At 39.0% G+C, this 19,309-nt stretch overlaps 1 protein-coding gene across 1 annotated transcript in view; it reads left to right on the forward strand.

Moving 5' to 3' along the window:
- Positions 1–19,309, forward strand: part of cntnap2a (contactin associated protein 2a) — a 314,052-nt gene that overhangs the window by 213,319 nt on the left and 81,424 nt on the right. The window contains exons 13-15 of the mRNA XM_051410449.1: positions 901–1,020; positions 1,930–2,045; positions 3,558–3,642. Of these exons, the coding sequence (XP_051266409.1) occupies positions 901–1,020; positions 1,930–2,045; positions 3,558–3,642 (321 nt within the window). The remainder of the gene's footprint in view (positions 1–900; positions 1,021–1,929; positions 2,046–3,557; positions 3,643–19,309) is intronic.

The following is a 19,309-nucleotide window of genomic DNA, read 5'->3' on the forward strand; positions in this document are numbered from 1 at the left end:
TTTTAAGTTGTATGCTCACATTGCTCTTTGAAGTATAATTCTTCCTCTCCTCCCCTCTCTGTCTGTCTGTGTGTGGATCAACACAAACATAACATCAATATGTTGTCAGATAGATTGCTAGAGTGTGTGTGACAAGACACCAGTCCTTGACAGCCGCTGAATGGAGACTGGCAACCACATGAAATTGCCTTCTGGAAGCCGGCAAAAAAGAAAACAACTTTAGACAGTGATGTGCTATTTTAGATCCATTCTACAATTTAATTAATCTTTTGTCCATTAGATAACAAAAATATATTAAAGTGTGAATATGAAATGCAGGAAGGCAAATACATGGAGGGAAACAGACACAGACTGTGAATCGTCTTTACTATTATGACTTACCCTGTGAAGCCTACCAAAATATTTCCAAAAATCCCTATGAGTGGCTTACTCTAATGACCTGTTCTCCAGTGTCACCCACGGGACACAAAATGAGAATGACTGCCATGCAAATCTCTAAACACTCCCATGTTTGCTAGAGGATCAGCGCATCTGATTATAGATAAAAACATGGCCTTAACACTGCCACCACCCTGAGGCCAAATATTCTAGCATCAACATAAATCTTAACATGACACAATGTAAAATAAGCACACTGATGTTCAAAGTAATGAGATGTGCTTCACTGTTAAGCATTACATAAATCAAATTCCTCATAAGTGTAAAAACCTATTTTTTTTAGCTTACTTTAACAACTAAATTTTGCTAATTTTTAATTAAAATTTGCTCAGAATCATTCAATTGGATAAAATCTAGTGTCTAAGGAGCATCATAACTTCAGTGGCTATGGACTTGCAGTTTTCAAATTCCAACTTCTCATTTTTCCCCTTATTTCTCTTTGCACCCGCCCCCCACCCCCAGCTATCTATGAGCCGTCATGTGAGGCCTATAAGCATTTGGGCAGGTCCTCTGACACCTACTGGATCGATCCTGACGGCAGCGGACCGCTTGGTCCCTTCAAAGTCAACTGCAACATGACAGGTGTGTGTGTTTGTGGGAGTGCCCAAGATCTCTGTTCTGTGTGTGTGTGTGTGTGTGTGTGTGTGTGTGTGTGTGTGTGTGTGTGTGTGTGTGTGTGTGTGTGTCTGTGGTTGTGGTGCATCAATGCTTATGCAGGTGTGTGTCTGTGTGTGTGTGTGTATGTGCACATCCCCCTGTGAACTGTGAGGGAAGGAAACTCAAGCCCTCCTCATTCTTAACCTCAGACAGCAGCACTCTTAACCTGCTATACCTGGGGTTTCCATGACAACGCAGTCACAGCTACTGACATTTAACTCTGAAGGAGCAGCCACAGACACAAAAATACACATACACACACGCACACCACAAACACCTACGAAACGGACCTTTTATGGAAACCTAAGAGGGCTCCAATGGTGTGAGTGACTCTTCTGTCACACACACACACACGCCGACTCATGCACATGCCCAACTACGCGCACACACACACACACACACACACACACACACAGTGAAATAAGTAGATAGTCGGGAACAGCATAGCACGCAGGCAGAGCAAAGGCGAGACTTTTAATGAAATGTCACTGCACTCCGCTGGCTAGCCCCTTAGTCACGCTGAATAGCACACTCACACACACACCTCAGAAATGTTAAGAGTTTCTCTTTCTCTAACACATACACACACCTCAGAGACCTGAAATATATATATACACACACACACATTCCCTGACTGACACTGTGAATGAACAGGGAGATGTCTGAGTGACTGGCTCATGCTATAACAGCACAGAAGTGTCTATTAAACCCTGGAGTCTCATAGCTGTAACTTAGATTACACAGAAAGAACTTCACCGCTGTGACAGCTAATCTGCAGTTTCCTGTGTGTGCATGCATGACATGCTTACATTTTTATCATGTTCATGTGTGTAGAGGACAAAGTGTGGACAACAGTTATGAACAACCTGCCACCCAAAACTACAGTGACTGGCTCCAGTAGAGAGAGACGCACCGTCCTGCAGGTTAACTACAGTGCCTCTATGGACCAGGTAACACACATACACACACCAGCGTGCATTATGCGGAGTAAGTCTTGTGTTGCTTTGTGTAAAATTCGCATTTTAGATTATATACAGTCTCATGGAACACAATGATACAATACAATACAAAATATGTATTTCTCCCTGCTATCACACACTATTTTCCACAAAGTAAATGTGATGTTATTCTCATATGAGATTACAATGGAAAAAATATTTTAGAATAGTTATATAGTATATATATATATATATATATATATATATAATAGTATATATTATGAGGTTGAGAAAAAGTTTTTGATGTAACTGACTTTGACTGTAGTCATCTTAGTTTAATGGTAAGTTTTTGTTAAATGATCATATACTACATTTGAAACCAGGTCTAACATGATCTAACAGTTTCCTCCCAAGTCCTCAAAAAGACAATTTTCCAACCCGGTTGTTAGCAATTTTGTAGCCATTTTCTCCTGGGTAACCTGGGCCAACATTTTCTACTATGTCAGGCTGCCTTTGCGGTTGTTTGCTGATCAAAAACCCCTTTGTTTTTTCTCACTCAAAAGTCACCAAAAAGACTCCTCCTGTAATAGACTCCTGTAAGCCAGTCACAGTGAAGGACATTAGTAGCATTCAGGTTACGTAAATAAAAGGTGAAGTAATTAATTGCAGCATTATTTTTACGCCTGTGGTGAGCAGGAGTTGGCAATCGGGTCAGGTTGTGTTGGGATTTTCTATATCCCTCACTTTAGCAAGGTGATCAAAGTGTAGAAATTAGATGGATTTGTGATACAGTATTCTGACAGCTCGTTATTGATAGTATGACTGACAAGCCATCTTTCTAGAGTCTTGAGCAAGGAGATTGAAGTGAGTAAGTAGTAGTAGTAGTTAGTAGTTTCTCCCTGGATCCTGTGATGGCTGTAAATACACAAAATAATAATCTGTCATCATGGTAACATTTATGTTACAAAGAAATATGATGTCAAAAATAACTGTTTTGACAAACCTATACCATCCTCAGCATCATATACTCTACAGCAGCTAGCGACTGCAATGAGAAACATTGTAATTCAACCTCACGCTACTGACTCAGTCTTTATTCTTTCAAATGCACAATGACAATCTGACATGACTAGTGTTTCACATCATGTCTCCACTACTTGTGTGCTGTTGTTTTGCTACATACACAGTTTTCTGGTGAGTGGTAATAGATTGCAGTTGTCCTTATTAGTCAAAAGCAAAACTGTGTGAGTTTCAACACTCCAATGAAGAGTGACAACTGTTTTTACCTTCAATGTGTACAAGACCACAGTTTTCCATGAGATGTCAGGGTTTGAGTGGCATATCCTTCCTGTAATTATGTTCCTTCCTAATTTGTATGGATCACTTGTTCCATTTTCAGCTAAATTAAAACATTACAGTGCACTTTGCTTCATTTTGTTCCTCAATAATTAGTTTTTACGTTAAATGAACCTGTCTGTCTGAATAAGATAAAATGAAAATACATGTGCGTGCTTGTGTTTCCAGGTGACAGCCATCACCACCAGTGCAGAATACTGTGAGCAGAAAATCGCCTACAGCTGTCGCATGTCCAGACTGCTCAACACTCCAGGTAAAGCCTGACGATGGCATCTTTATTCACCACTGACTCAAACATAAGTACACAGCACTGACACAAGAAGGATGTTCTTTTTGTCACATAGTCAGAATTTGATGGGAAATTCATATTAACAACACCACTCTCCCTGTGGTCCTCCTGTCTGGGGATACTACAGAGAGGGGACAAATTAAACAGGGTTGGTGCAATCATGAAAATCCTGAAACATGAAAAGAGTTATTTCCAGGCATGTAAAGGTTTTGGGAGAACACATAAATTACATAAGTTTTGGAAAAGTCGTGGAAATTAGTTTCACAAATATCTACAGTACAAAATCCATATAGTGTTTTAATCAAATTATTTAACATAAGAGCCGATGGATCATGTAACATAACATTACGTTACGTACGTTCTCTGCGTGAGGTATTGTCCTTTCTACACTGATCTGAGTTGCAGCTAGCATTTGTGAGAAGACAGCTTTAATAATGTCCGGCTTTACATGGAGATGTATATGGTATGCCTCAAAAAAGACAGGCAAAATCTTGACTGCCAGCTTTTTCAAGTAATTGTTACCCGACAGCCATATAGCAGCCAGATGTAACAGCAGTGAATGCAACTGCTCCGATATATGTACATTTGGTTGAACACAGACTCTCTAGCCTGTACGGGCTGTCCAACAATTGCCTTGCCTGGCAGGATTTTGTAACACTAACTGCATGCAACAGCACCCATGCTTCAGTTTTGCAAGCACCGGTAGATTGAGAACATCAGTGTGTCAGAAAGAGGACGGCTGCTTCATCACCAAATCGGTTTCTGCCAAACTGCAAAGGAAAAGAATAATAAACTGTGTGGGGGTTGTTTTTGGGAGGTTCAAACAGGGAACGTTCTCTTTTTTGTTAATGTTAAGTTAATGGTAAATGGTACGCATAGTTGATATAAAATTCAAGGTATAACTGTATACTTATTGTACAGATATTTCACAGAATGTGTGATCATAGAAACTTGCCTCAAAGTCTTGGGGAAGTTATAATGAATGCAGATGCATCCATGAGGTGTCACTGAATGGTTTGATGGATGAAAATGATGTGAGTCATATGATGTCATGTTCATCCCAGTTGCATTATCTCAACCCAGCTGAACACATACAGAATATGGACCTACATATCAAATAGCGCTCTCCATCATCATTATTAAAACACTGAATATGGGAATATCTTTTGGGAAAATGGTGTTCTATTCCTCCCCTAGAGTCCCAGAGACTTGCAGAATTAAGCTGTTCCAGTAGCTTTTTGTGGAACCTTACTAAGCCAACATAGGGTGTCTATGTTGGTTTTTCCTTTAATTTGTCACCCATCTTTGTGTTTGAGCTGTTGCCTTCATCCTGTCTTTACTAAAGGAACTACAGATGATAGTAGTGAAACAGACCTTTGGAAATGAGTTATGGCCTGACTGGGCTCATTCTGAGTAGATTAACTTGGATTACATTCATTTGAATTAGATTAGTTTGGACTATTTTCCCTTCATCTTTTCGGCTGTAATATACTTGAGCAAGAACTGGTAGGGTTTTGTGTCGGTTTGGTTTGGATTAGTTTGGCTTGCAAAATGGTTGAGATGTGTAAGGTTTTCCCGATATTAAATAGGTTTGATTTGCATTATGGTTGGGTTTAGTTGACTTTCAACATGGTTTTAAATAGTTTTTATGCAGTAGAGAAGAGTAGAGAGAAGGGCTTGCAGCTGTGTTTTACTCTTGTTTTGCTCAGTTTGTGTCAAAGCTTGGTATTTAGTCAAATATCTTGTTTGAGGAAGACATTTGTGTGTGTGTGTCTGTCTGTGTGTTGGCCAGAGGAAACAGGAAAATGACAGAAAACGGTTCTGACAATGACAGCATGCTTGTTATTCATTCTCACAGTGAAAAAAAGGCATAGCACTGTGAATAATTTTATGCACAGGCACACACACACATAGACGCATGCACACAAAAATCCACCTGAGGTAAAGCTTCATAAAGACAAGACACTCCTAGCAATTAGAGTGAGTGAGAGGAGATAGAAAAAGGGTGAGGAAGGGAGAGAGGTATGTATGCCTGTGTGTGTGTGTGTGTGTGTGTGTGTGTGTGTGTGTGTGTGTGTGTGTGTGTGTGTGTGTGTGTGTGTGCCCTGGTCCTTGATTGATTGAGCAGGAATAAAGCAATAGGTGGTTAGTTTTAGTTGGGTATTAGTGCAGCAGACCAAATCTTTGCTATTAACCTCCAGAGATGGCACCTACACCTACAAACATTGTGTGTGCATACACACACAAATACACACACAATTAATATGCTGGAGTTTTTTTACACCTAAACTTGAAATGCTGTTGCGTGAACACACACATGCTAACACCTCTCCCTCAACCACACACACTTACACACAGTCAGTCAGTCCTTCATTAACTAGTTTACTCCTAATTCACTACCTTGCAAGTTAGGGAAATCCAATTACCAGTCTAGAATGACTGAGAAAGTAGAACCAGGAAAAATCATTTACCCCAAAATATGCTTCATAAATTAGCTGTCAGCTTTCATCAAATTACACTGTCAACAGCATTTTCACTGTGAACCAGACACACACACATACACACGACTAAACACACAGACGCACACTTGCTACTCTTCCACTTTTTTTCCCATCCAGATCCCATCTATTACACTAGGGCTGGCATTTTAGTGCTAAACGAACCGTTAAATGGGAATTATATTCTGCCACCAGTGACACCCCTAATTTGGAACTTGGGCAGTAATTGTCCTAATTGTCCAACCCCTTCCTCACCTCTTTCACGTATTCAGTCCTTATATAATTTTTTTATCGCCTTTTTTTCATTGAAACATGTCCTGCACCTGAAAACACATACACACACACACACACACTCACACACACACACACATATGTATATATAGCCTGTCTCTGTCCCAACATTCACTCATTCACAAGATGGGTATATAGAATAATGGGAGAGCTTAATGCTGATGCATGCAGCAGCACACACAAAGACACAACTCAAAGAGATGCACAAACTCAGCCAATATTTCCTTTCTCTCCTTCCTCCCCGTCTCTCTCTTCCATCTCGTCTCTACCTCTCTCCACTGCTCCCTATCACCTTCTGCATCCACATTTATCAATTTCTGTCCATCTATTCTCTCCTCTACTCCACACTTACCTCCCCTACTTTCCCCTTTTCTCTCTCTCAACCCATTTACCATTTCAAGTCTCCATTTTTTCCTTTCTCCCATTCTTTACCTCCAATTTTACCACACATTATTTTCCTCCTTCCTTTTTAAAGCTCCTTTTTCCCCACAACATCTCTCTGCCCCGTCTTTTCACTCACTCTGTTAAACACTATTTCCATTAGTGTTGGAATCACAGCTTTTAGAGGAGAATTAGCACCCTTCACTAATGATTTAGCATCATTCCTTTCAGCGTAAACAACCTGTAAACAACCAATGGCACAAAGCTTGCACAATCAGGCCCTAGTGCAGATGCAGACACAGATAAAAACACACATCTATCATTCCCTGCCACACATACTCACAGCCACAGGGGAGTTGGCTTGTATGCTAAAGCATGTAAGTGTCAGTGAGGACAGTTGCCTTAAAAGGTCAAGAACGTCCAATGTAATAGGAAAAAACTGTTTTCTTTATTCTTTCAGTAGCAAATGTATATTATGTTTGTCAAGTACATGAAGTCATAGACCCATGTATCCTAGTAACCGCTTTAAATGACCCACTAAAGTCATAACTTCAAGTCAGTATACACAAACAGCTTGTGTAAAGAAGGTCAGTAAACAACTGGTTCTCAAACTATGGTACATGTCCCACTGGAAGTAAGCAAGCTCCCTCTAGTGGTACACAGTGGAATCTCAGAAATATATATTTTTAATGCAATGAATTGATTTAAAAACATAATACAAAAAATTTATGAGATCACTGAAATGTAATTTGAAATAAGTTTTGCCTTTCCTGTAAGATTTTTGTTACAAAATCAGCCTGCCACATATTCACGTTCATCCACATAGTACGCGTAAACATCCACGATTAGTTACACCTTGCGGTGTATGAGAATTGTGTATAACAGCTTAAGTGCCAGTTCTAGCCCTACCCATTGACCGTTAATGGACAGTTACGGGTCTGAAAAGTTAAGCCAGCGCTAAAGTGTCTTAAAACCTGCATTCTATGTAAAGCCCAGCAGGGGGAGCTCAATTGGCTTCAATAACACACGATACCATTCACTCTAATGGAGAATGAGCCAACTTCTCACTTGATTTATGAGCTTAGTAAACAGTTTCCTAACGAGTCTATGGTCTCAATCACTTGTTTCACGTCTTCTTCCATACATTATGATGTTCATTTAGTAAATTATGGTCCAATTTAGAGTCAAATAGATCATAAAGCCACATATGTTTTTGGGCGTGGCTACGTTATGATTGACAGGTCACTCTCAGTGAATCCGCCCAGTGCAGCTCAAACTGTTAAACTAGGCAGCGCTGATCAAATACCAAGCAAGATTCTGTTACTGCGTTGCCTATTTCTCACTTAAAATGGTTTCAGAAACATATTTAAGTATACTGTTTAGCTGTAATATGAGATTGTGTGTAACCAGGAGAGCCGCCATTGTTTCCAGCTATGGACCAATCTAAACTGCGCAGCCAATGAGAGCAGCTCAACTCGCAGTACGTCACCTTCACATGGTATGTCTAACTGTCATGGCAACAGCCAAAACGGCTTCAAAACGATTTACCGCAAACCAATGGGTGCCAATACGATAGGTTCATACTTGGTGCTACCCCTTTGTATTGTGTGGCTGACAACAGTCAACAATGAATAATCTTATCATTAGGAATTTCCTCCTGCGTGAACTGTCCTAGCTGATTAGGGTCAGCCTTTGCTACTGTATTTTAATTTTACTGTATTTTAACATCAGTCACAATGGTGGGACTTGAAGAGGCTAATATTTTCTGAGGTGGTACGTGGGGTAAAATGTTTGAGAAACACTAGATTAGAGAAACCCTGTTGCCAGACAAGAATGTTGATTCTGCAAAACAAGGTAACTATGGTATGATGAAGCTTGGGGAAAGGTCATAGTTTTGGACAAAAACATGTTGAGCCTTTTTTAGGCACAGACACTGCCCATTGTATTAACAGATGCTACTAACTTTGACTCACAGAGCTTTTGTTAACTTGAGAAAACACATCTTGTTTCTCACTGTTATTTCTCAGACTTGCCTGAAGCATTTGAGAGAATCATTTATAGCATCCAGGCTAATGAAGAGAGAAATGTTTAATGCATTAATCCAGTGATCTGTTCTATGGGAAGATGTAAGTGTCTAATATGTGCACAATTTAGAGGCAGTGGAGATACACACAGTTTCTGCCTATATGATATGCTTTAGCCAAATCTCTGGTGCAATTAAAAAGTGCAATTAAGTTGAAAATAACATAATAATGACACAAATTCCTCTTTCAGTAAGTCAATGATTAAGTTATACATAAAAGTTAAACTTAATGACTTTATGTAGCATTACTGACTCAAACTATATTTGTGTCATCCAATCATTTAATCAAACAGTCTATTTTGTTCCTAAGTAAAAAGTAACAATGGCAGCATACTTCAGTAACAGCAAATATGTTATAAATGTTTTGAGATGATAACCTGACCAAACTAAATGAGATTACTGATAATCTGCTGCATAGCCTTTTTCTCTCTGCAAGGAAAGCTTTCACTTGGTGTCAGCAAAGCAATATCCAGTTAATATGGGGTAATTTTATTAAGTCACAATTGTCAATGCTATCTTTGTCATGTTGTAAAAGTTTAGGCTGTTAAAAATGTTACAGGCCACTAAAAAAGGCATTAAAAGTAGGTGATACGGCAGCCATATACAGTAGATGGAAAAGGGGGAAAATGTGTACAGTTAATTTTTTTTATTCAGTCTTATAGTGCGTTCCCACCAAAATTAAAGCGAATATTCACCTTGCGTTACTCACACTAGTTTACTCACATGATCATTAGTATTTCATTAGTGTTTGCAGGGGTAAGTGAGTACGGGAGTAGAGCAAATGTTCACTCTTTAATCTGGCTTAAAACTTTGGTATGAGCCTAAAATAAACAGATTTTGCGGTGATGTCATTAAACAGATCAAAGTGATGCCAAAATAACTACATCATGATTACAATTTGTAAAAGTCTGAATTCATACTTTGTCAGGTCTGTGTGCAAGACTTAAAAACGTTTAAAAGACTTGTTTCCTGAACAGCATTTGCATCGATTAAGACTATGCTAACTTAGTTTGCAGTAAAGTAAAACCGATAGCTGGATCAAAGAAACAGACATATATTTTTAACACTGACCAGGTAGGCCACTTTCCTCTCTTACTTTTCTCGGAGCAATCTTTTTTGTCCGGTCTGTATAAATATGAATTAGTATTCATTAGTCTTGGTCTTATGTCAAATGCCATTGTTTTATTTTACTTAAGGTCTGGGCATTTTAGTCTTACCTTTGTCAAAAATATTAATATTTTAGTACAGTTTTAGTCAATGAAAAATTTCTTTTTTTTTTTTCAGTCATTAGATTTTATCAATCTGATCTAGCCAAAACAATTTTTTATTCTGTCATTATTTTTGTCAAAAACACAGTGAATGATCCACAACAACACCTGGCTTAATATAACTTAAAAAAACAAGCTAACGAACCACTGTCTTCCGGTTTGTGGTATCTTTACCAGCTATTTTATGGCCACATTGCTTCACTGATGCAAAGTATTTGTTTTTCTTACAAGCCGTGACTGTGCTCATTGTTTGGTGCCGGTATAGTCCTAATATGGCGCGCAGCACAGGAAAGCGAACTGCTGCATAGAAAAAAACATTTAGTTTTCCCTTTTTTGTTTGAAAATAAAGAGATTTTTGAGTAATTTTCTATTCTTTAAACTACATTCTAGTCTTGGCTTTTTTTCGCCAACTAATTGCATATAGATGTAGTCACTGTTAGTGTTTAGTGACGCCAGTGCAGTCTTATCATTGTCTCATTTTACTCATGGAAACAAAGGTTGTTGATATTTAGTTTTTGTTGACAAAATTAACACTAGTGAGGAGAATAAAATTGAGAAAGCTAAAGAAAGGGTAAATTGAGGGAGCAACTGAAAACCCTGCATCAAGCTGTCAATAGGACTGTGCTGTGGCCAACAAGACGACTGATCTTGATATCAGGGTCTGACGAGCACATTATATGTACAGTAGGACAATTGCTGAAAAAGAATGGACAAGTTTATTAACTAGCAGGACATATAGGTGAGAACAACACTAAAGCACCATACATAAACATAATAAATACAAAGTTGTTTTACTTTATTAAGTTTTTTTATGTATTCTATATTGTCAGATAAATTTAACATAACACCTGACCCATGTTTCAACAGCATGTTTTGTAAATGGTTTGATATCACAGTTTATGACGTCAGATTTAAAAGAGTTCCCAACCCTTAACAGAAACTCAGGTTATAAATTGGTCTTTGATGTAAAAAGGTATAAAACCCAAAGGAGGAGAGAGAGTGACAGACACAGGAGTAGAGAAAAGAAACATGGGTAGCCATATATGAGAGATGAATGTGGTTCAGGATAATGAGGCTGTGTGTATGCGTGGTGTTGTTACAGTCCATTCCTTGGGCACTTCTGGACTCAATTATTGCCTCACAAGTCAAAGCAAGCCAACCACTGTAATATTCCACACACACACACACACGCTCCCACACAGTCACAGGTTTTGCACTACACCCTAGTGACTTTTTTCTGCAGCACTGGTTAACCACTTGTTTATTTTTTTTTTGTCTCGTTTGTGGGTTTTGATGTTCATCATTAACCTTTACAAAAGCAGCAGCGGCCGACAATTGCTTTTTTCTTTCTCTCTCTTCTCTCTTGTTTTTGCTCTTAAGCTCTTGTGTCTATCTGCAGAAATAACAGGTACCAATAATGGTGCATTGATGTGAACATCGCTAGCTGACATCCAGCTGAACTACAAAAGTCTGTCCTTAATTATTTTTTATTGGAAAATATGTTATCCTTAACTAATCTACAATAAGTGCTGGGGACTGTTTTTCGTGAGATATTTTTTGTCATATTACCGCTGACTTTTAACTGTTTGAGATTATGTCATTATTCATTTTGCCATCCCTTTATATTTTTGTGTTATCCCTTTTTATTAGCCTATTGTGCCTATGCACTGCCCGATTGTGCCATGTCTTTCATTACCCGAGTAATGTTCTGGTTACAGTGTCATTAATTTGTGAAAGCACTCAAGGCAAGAAGCAAGTCAGGGGCCGAGAGAGAACAAGAGCTAATATATCGAAAGACAAGAGAAAGGAGAACTATCACCAGTGTCCTCAGGCATCTCTTTCGCTCTCCCTATCACCCCAGTTTCCGCCTTTTTTTCCCCTTCCTCTTCTTACCCCCTGTAGACAAGATGCTAATTAACGTTAAATTATCCTCTCTATCTTTCCCTGCTTTAAATGCAGTGATGAGAATCCGCCTCCCTTCAAGGTTGCAGGCAGCTTTTTGGCCCCCATCCCATAATGGGCAGGGGCAGGGAAGCTGAGGGTGTTCACTCAGTTGATAAGAGGCATTCGAGGCTAATGTGTAAAGTTAGGCTTTATATAGCACAGCAAATTAATGGATGGAATTAGCCTGAATCCTTTCTACAGCTTTTCAGATAGGTTAGAACAGGAGACACTTGAAGACATCTCTTGTGGTGGTGGTAGAAGGTTTGCTAATGGGAAACAGCGGGCGTGTGTGTGTGTGTGTGTGTGTGTGTGTGTGTGTGTGTGTGTGTGTGTGTCTGTGTGTGTGTATGTGTGTGTGTGTGTGTGTTGGTGGGAAGGCGGGGGAGTTTTTTTGTGACAAAGTGGTGTTTAGTGAGAGAGAATGTACAAGAAATAGAGCAACAAAGTGTGATCCGTCACAGAGAAGCCCATATCATTTACATCCCATAATGTGTGCTCTCGTGTTGCTGTTGCCTCTGTAATGCGTCATTGCCCAGGATAATGCTGTCATATGTTGTGTTGACAGAGTCATGTGTCTTATCCCGCACCATGTCTGTCTACCTGAGTGCTGCACTTACAGCTCATAGCCACCCAGGTACCGGTGTCGAAGGAAAAGAGTATAACACTTCACAGTACATTAAGTTGGAGTAATAAGGTGTTTGCAAGGGCAGCATCTCTCTCTCTATTCTCTGTTATTTCCTCAGTTATTCGTTTTCTCCCTTTCTATGTCTTTTTCTCTCTTTCACATTGTGCTTGTCTTTTTCTCTCCCACAGTCTCTTAGTCACTCACACTCATGAGAGTCTCAAGGGTGGTAGAGTTACGGCCATAGTGTGTAACTCTGTATCTGTCAGATGTCTGTCCGTATGGATGGAGGGTGTGTGTAGTGGTGGGGTGTAACTTTTCTAAAGGCAACACCAGCTGCTAGTCAAGCTTGGTGTGTGTGTGTGTGTCTGTGTAATTTTCAAAGCCTCTCCCTCAGTACTTGTGTGTGTGCTTATTGGCATAGCCATAGAGTGAGCTGTCCATGCCTGCTGGCCACCGTTCCACCAGCATGTCAAATACTCAGTGCTCCCAGTCTGCCCAGTGAAAAAAATAATCATTTTTAACACAAACGGAGCCATCATGGAACTTACCTGAGCAGAAATTGTTAGATGTACATACATTTGTTTGAAACACCTTTATTTAATTAACAAAACTCTTATTAGAGTGCAAGCAGAGTCATTTCAAAGATCTGCTACATCAGACAAGATGTATCAAGCGAGAATACATTTTATCTTATTCCTTCTAGTACAGACTGAAATAAAATAATTTCTAACAATTAATTACTAAACAAATTTTTAACAAAGTGTGTTCACACTTGGGACCTCAATAGACTATTTTCCCAGTTATACAAGAATCTTACTACGTCGTGCTTTCCTTAAAAATAATTTACACATTGTCATACTTTTCACTGAAGAAGAATCTGTCTGATGTACCGGCAGCTGCTGGACTGCCGAACATCAAATGGTATGGGCTACTGTCTGTTCACATTCAAAGGTAAAAGTAGTCTTTTGAAGTTTATTTTATTTGTATTTAATGCAGAAGAATAATAAGCACAAATGTTTAGGCTAATGCTTTCTTCAGTGAATAGGCTCTGTCACAATCCAACCTCTTTTAGGTAAATGCTGTCAGGTTCGACTACAAATCAAATACTGTAAATGACAACGGAGCACTTTTAAGGAAAAGGCCAATATAGATTTAAAGACCCAGAAAATCAGCATCACATGTCAAAAAATAACAGTAACTCAGTTATGTTTTGCAAATACTGGCATAGCAGGTTGTTAAAAACTGTGGCAGAGAGCAGAGCTTTGTTGGATTTGAAAATAAGTTATAATTAGTTAATTAGTTCAGTTAATGCTACTCCACTTACCTCTCTGCTCTTTGTCGAAATGATTATACAGAATAATTATACTGTGTGTGGTGTAATCTTACAGTCGCTAACATTGTGCATGGTTAATTGCACATGTTGACATGCTAGGATTGTCATCCACTCGTTAATAGCATTGTTTGGCTATTTTGTGAATGTGCATGTCCTATGAATTGTTCGAACTGAGAGAACATGATAAATGAGAACTGTGTGTTTGTATAAGAAAACTTTTCTAATTTTCTGTATTTTTGTATAACGTAAGTCCCTAATTAACTTTTACTTCTAAATCCATAATACATGAAACGACAAGGAACATAATAATAGTTTAGCCAACTTTAATTTAATATCATCTTACCCTTCAGAGAGAGTTTGTGTGTCATTGGTATTACAGTTATAATAGTTGGAGCAATATAAGGCTTAATAAAACAGTAGCTCTTAAATTACAGAAGTGATTGACATAAGGATGATTTCTAAATGTTTTAATTCGTACTCAGTGTTGCAAGTATAGGATTCATATAGGAGTTTAGGATGAAGTTTGCTTTCGTCTTAAAAAAAGATACTTCCGTTTTAATATGCTGCATCTATGATTACAGGCTTTTGTTTCAAAGCCGGTTCAGACTGCTCATGTAGACCATTTTCCTGCCTTTGCTCTTTTCAGCCAAAATTAGACATCAGTCAATATAAAGAGCCTACAAGGGAGACCATTATCCATAGACAAAAGGCAGTACTCAGCACATGGTATTGTTAACAATTTGCTAATGGTTTTGTTACAGCCATTGTTTGCATTACAGTTCACCATGAGACATTAAACTTCTTCTGGGACTGAAGCGAAGGCAGGTCAGGTGAGTTATAGGAGGGATGATGATGTTTTTCACTAAATAGTTTAGATTAGAGAGCATAGGCTGCACAAAGTTGCGAATATAAAAATAGATGAAATTCTGAGACAACAGGGATCTTTCTAGAAACATCAACAAAGCAGATGATGCACACTCCTGTCCATTATGCCTCTCAACTCACAGAAACCCACATATCATTCGCACACACCAAAAATAGAGGTATCTTTTAAAAACACCAGGATGCAAGCACGAAACGTATAAAAGTATAATCAGACAATGCAATATCCACTCAATGCAGTTACACAAACACCCACATAAAGCATGCCATATCTTTATCTTTTATTATTTCTCTATTTATATTTTTTTCTGTTTTCTTTCTGCAGCATCTCTATTTTCTTTTCTCCCTGTTATCTATTTTCTTCTCCATATTCCATATATTTATTCTTCTTTTTTATCTCATCTAGTCTCTGAAATGCTCAGTGCTGAAGGGTGGGCCCTAGGCATAACATATACAAAGGCGCCACACACACAAACACAACCCATAGACACATTAATGCACTGTTAGCTTCCATCAAATCTAACTAACATGTATTAGTGTTCTGGCTTCATGTCTTTAAAGAAGAATTGCCAGTCCAGCATAAATCACATTGATGTGTGTGTTGATGCTGGAGTGTGTATGAGGCACTGTGGATGTGTGTGTGTTTCACAAGGCGCTGGTTGATGGACCAAATATATGTGCATTTTAATATATTCATTGCATTCAATGCCGATACATCTGGGAGGCAATGTGTGTGTGTGTGTGTGTGTGTGTGTGTGTGTGTGTGTGTGTGTGTGTGTGTGTGTGTGTGCGAGTGTGTTCACACTTGTGTTGGTTATTATCGTTGTGAGATGTCCATGCTTCTGATATTACTGGGTGAAGATTGTTGTCAGTCAGCAACATTAAACTGAATTCTCCTTAGAGAGCTCTGCATAGTTAGCATTCAAGTGGGTGAGATTTTTCATGTAAGCATGCAGAGTGATGATGAAATGAACCTGATAGCTTATTGATCTCCTTTGGGAAATTCTAACTTTCATGGCTCTAGGGATGCTGTGTGTTGCTCAAAGGGTACACTGCGTTTTTTGGAACATCAGGTTGTTGTTGCAGTTATCTTTTGAGTGAATAAAATATACACAAGGTCATATGTGTCTCCGTGGATATTTTTTTATTGTATCATATCATACATTGTGTTGAGTTACCGCACCCACAGACCTGACCTTTAAGATAAGACAAAGCTGTTAGCGATGAAATCTCATTAACTCGGTGTGATAATGATGTGGCCAGGTTTGTCCTTTTTCCAGCGAGTAAGTCCATATTCATGTATTATTGCAGGGAAATTAAATCTCCCATTGCCCACTATTTAAAAAAATAAAGCAATACTTTAAAATTTATGTAGAAACCGACATTTTGGGATAAATACTTTTAAGGTTTTTGGGGGATTTTATTCATTTAAAATATTCACTGGAATTTCAGATAATGTCAGACATTTTGAACAACACAAAAATCTTAATTTTAGTCTCTGGAAAATCGTATGAATCTGTATGTAGTTGTCACCATTCATACACTGACTGCCGGTTGCCCCTGAGATGGATCCCTAGGCAGTTAATCCGAGGATCTAATTTGTGTAGATCTTTTCGATTGAAAGTTTGAAATGCATTTTGGTAAAGATTTAGGAGGCTTGCTTTCTTGTTTTAGTCTGAGTTTCCTGAATCTCCCCCCAGATTAGTCACAATTCCCAAAATGATAAGAATAAGACTTGTTATTGTTACTGTGTTTTGTTTTTTTTAAATGAATGTTAACATGTTACTGTATGTTGTACATTAACTATTATGGACGCAATGGAATCTGTAGTAAAGCAAGAGGCAAATAAAGTGAAAGATTAATGAAGGAGAGTGCATTCCCAAGGTGAATAACAAAACATAAGATAAGGAAGTAAATTAATAATCATGTAAAGAAAAACCATCAAAGAGAAATATTTATTGACACATATATATACAAGGCTTTTACACTGTCCAGCTGGAGCTGAATTTCATATTTGCTTTAGTGCTGCTACAAATGTGCGCTAATGCTAACACGTAAAGAGAAGATACAGGAATGATCAACCCACCATGGAGTTTTCTTCACTTACTGTATCGGGTGATATGATCAACCAGTCTCACAATAAGCTGGTGCATTTCCTTATCATCATCTCACTGTTGCACGTCAAAACACACAGCTCAAACCTCCAGAACCCAAATACATGTCAGACAGATGAGATGGATACTATCAAGCACTTTAGAACCATCAGCAACACTTTCAACATTGCAACCAGCGCTCCAAATTTCCTTCCAACTGTCTTCTTCATTTTCTTCTTCACTGCTTTTGTTTCGAAACTGTGGTGAAGAACTGAAATGAGGTTAGAATCAAGAAAAAACTTTTACCATTTACTGGAATCTGTCATACCCAGCATACTACACCTTACATACAGAAGACAAGCAAAGTGAAAATAGTTCTACAGCTGTTGCAACAGTCAGCTTGTGTGTGGCGTTTTCATCGTGTACCGAAACATTTGTGTTTGCGTGTTTTTGTTGTTTTTGAATTTACCAGCTGAGAACAATGCAAGCACCTGGATTTTAGTTTGCATCGATCATAATTAGGCTTAATCCATTGTGTACTTCTTTCAGAGACCAAGACATGTTCACACTTTTTATTTATTTAGTTGTCTGTGTTGTTTGGGATTTGATTTGTTGCTGATGTACATAAGATAGTGGAGGAAAGGTGATCCAGAAACAGTTTTTTTTCTTGCTTTTGCAAAGATTGAGTGCATAGCATTGAGTACAACTGAAACCTGAGGCCTACTCCAAAAAAAAAATCCCAAATAACTTATCAATTCAAACTTTCATGGTGCAAAGAGAAGTGAAGAGAAGGACAGAAAGAAGGATGAGGGACAATGTTGCATCTTGCGGTAGCATAGCGATGAGGGGGGCGTGTAAGACAGAGATTGATGTAGAGTGACAGAGAGGGAAAAAAACAAGTAAAAAAGGGAGAAGAGAGAGAGGAAGGAGGGTAGAAGTAGAAGCAGATTAGTTTGTTTTCTGCCGCTTGCTCTGACATTGAAAGATATGTCAGTACTAATGTCCCAGAAAGCCTTGAATAACACGGCAAACCAATACATATATCCCCCTTAATGGGATTTTCTAAGCTGTACTTGCTCTCTCTCACGTGCACGCGCACACCCAAACACGTACATACAAATAAACAAATAAACAACACACCATATGGCCGCCGCCTGGTGGAAAGATAAAAGGCAAATGGAAAAATAGAAACAGCTCGCTTGAGGAGTAATTATAATATTGTCTTCTCATTTGCGACGAGCTGAGGGGTTGATCTCAATTATGAAGCTTTCTAAGGCAATCTTCGCCTCTCCATTTGTCCTCCCCAAGGTTGCCGGGGACAACGGTAGCACGGTGAGCTGTGGCGTATGACCACAAACTGATCATCAAACATAACGGTTTCAGTGATGGATCGCAAAAGCAAGAGGATCCCGCTCCATTTGCACATGCATACTAATGCACTCACTACCTGTCCCCCCCATCCCCTCACACACACACACACACATATATATTATGAACCATGAAACCTTCCCAGTGTCATTAGTGTTTATGCATGCAGTGGAGTGTCTGCATCAGCAAGTGCATGGTTTATTGCCGTCTGTGAGTGTGTGAATGCAGCGATCACTGGAGGCTGTTTTAACACAGCTCTCGGATTACAGCGGGATATTGGAGCACAGAGAGATTAGACCAATTGGAAAAACAACAGGAGAAAAACAGAGGAAATATCACTCAGTGGTGCTAATGAAGCAACACAGGGAGGAAAGTTGATTATCCGACTTGACCTTGAGGGGTTTTAAAACTAACCCAGGGAAAGTTAGAGAGACAAAGTTGGCGAAGATACAGAGTTTTACAGCTGTCATGTAGAGGGGAGGGGGAGAGTTTGTGTGCGTGTGCGAGATGAGTCTACTCCGTGTGTCCATCAGTGTGTACCTGTCAGCTATCATGTGTGTCTTGGGCCACTGTTTGATGGCGTTGTGCATGTGCCCGATTCTGTTTATCATAAGCTCAGTGTGTGTGTGGCAGTGTGTTAACATCAGGGTGTTTATATCCATGTCAGTGGATGTCATAGTGTGTGTGTGCCTGTGTCAGAGTGTTATTTTGTGCAGATGACACATCTCTGTGGAGCCGTTTTTGTGTTGTTTCTCACACAGGGAAAATAAACAAACTAATGAATATTCATGATGTTTGTCTTATCGAACGTTGGTGTACCATGCAACATTCTCTTGTAATTGCTCGGCTCCGATTGTTTGTCTTT

The sequence above is a fragment of the Dicentrarchus labrax genome, unplaced genomic scaffold (genome assembly GCF_905237075.1).
Source record: "Dicentrarchus labrax unplaced genomic scaffold, dlabrax2021, whole genome shotgun sequence".
Lineage (NCBI taxonomy): Eukaryota > Metazoa > Chordata > Actinopteri > Moronidae > Dicentrarchus > Dicentrarchus labrax.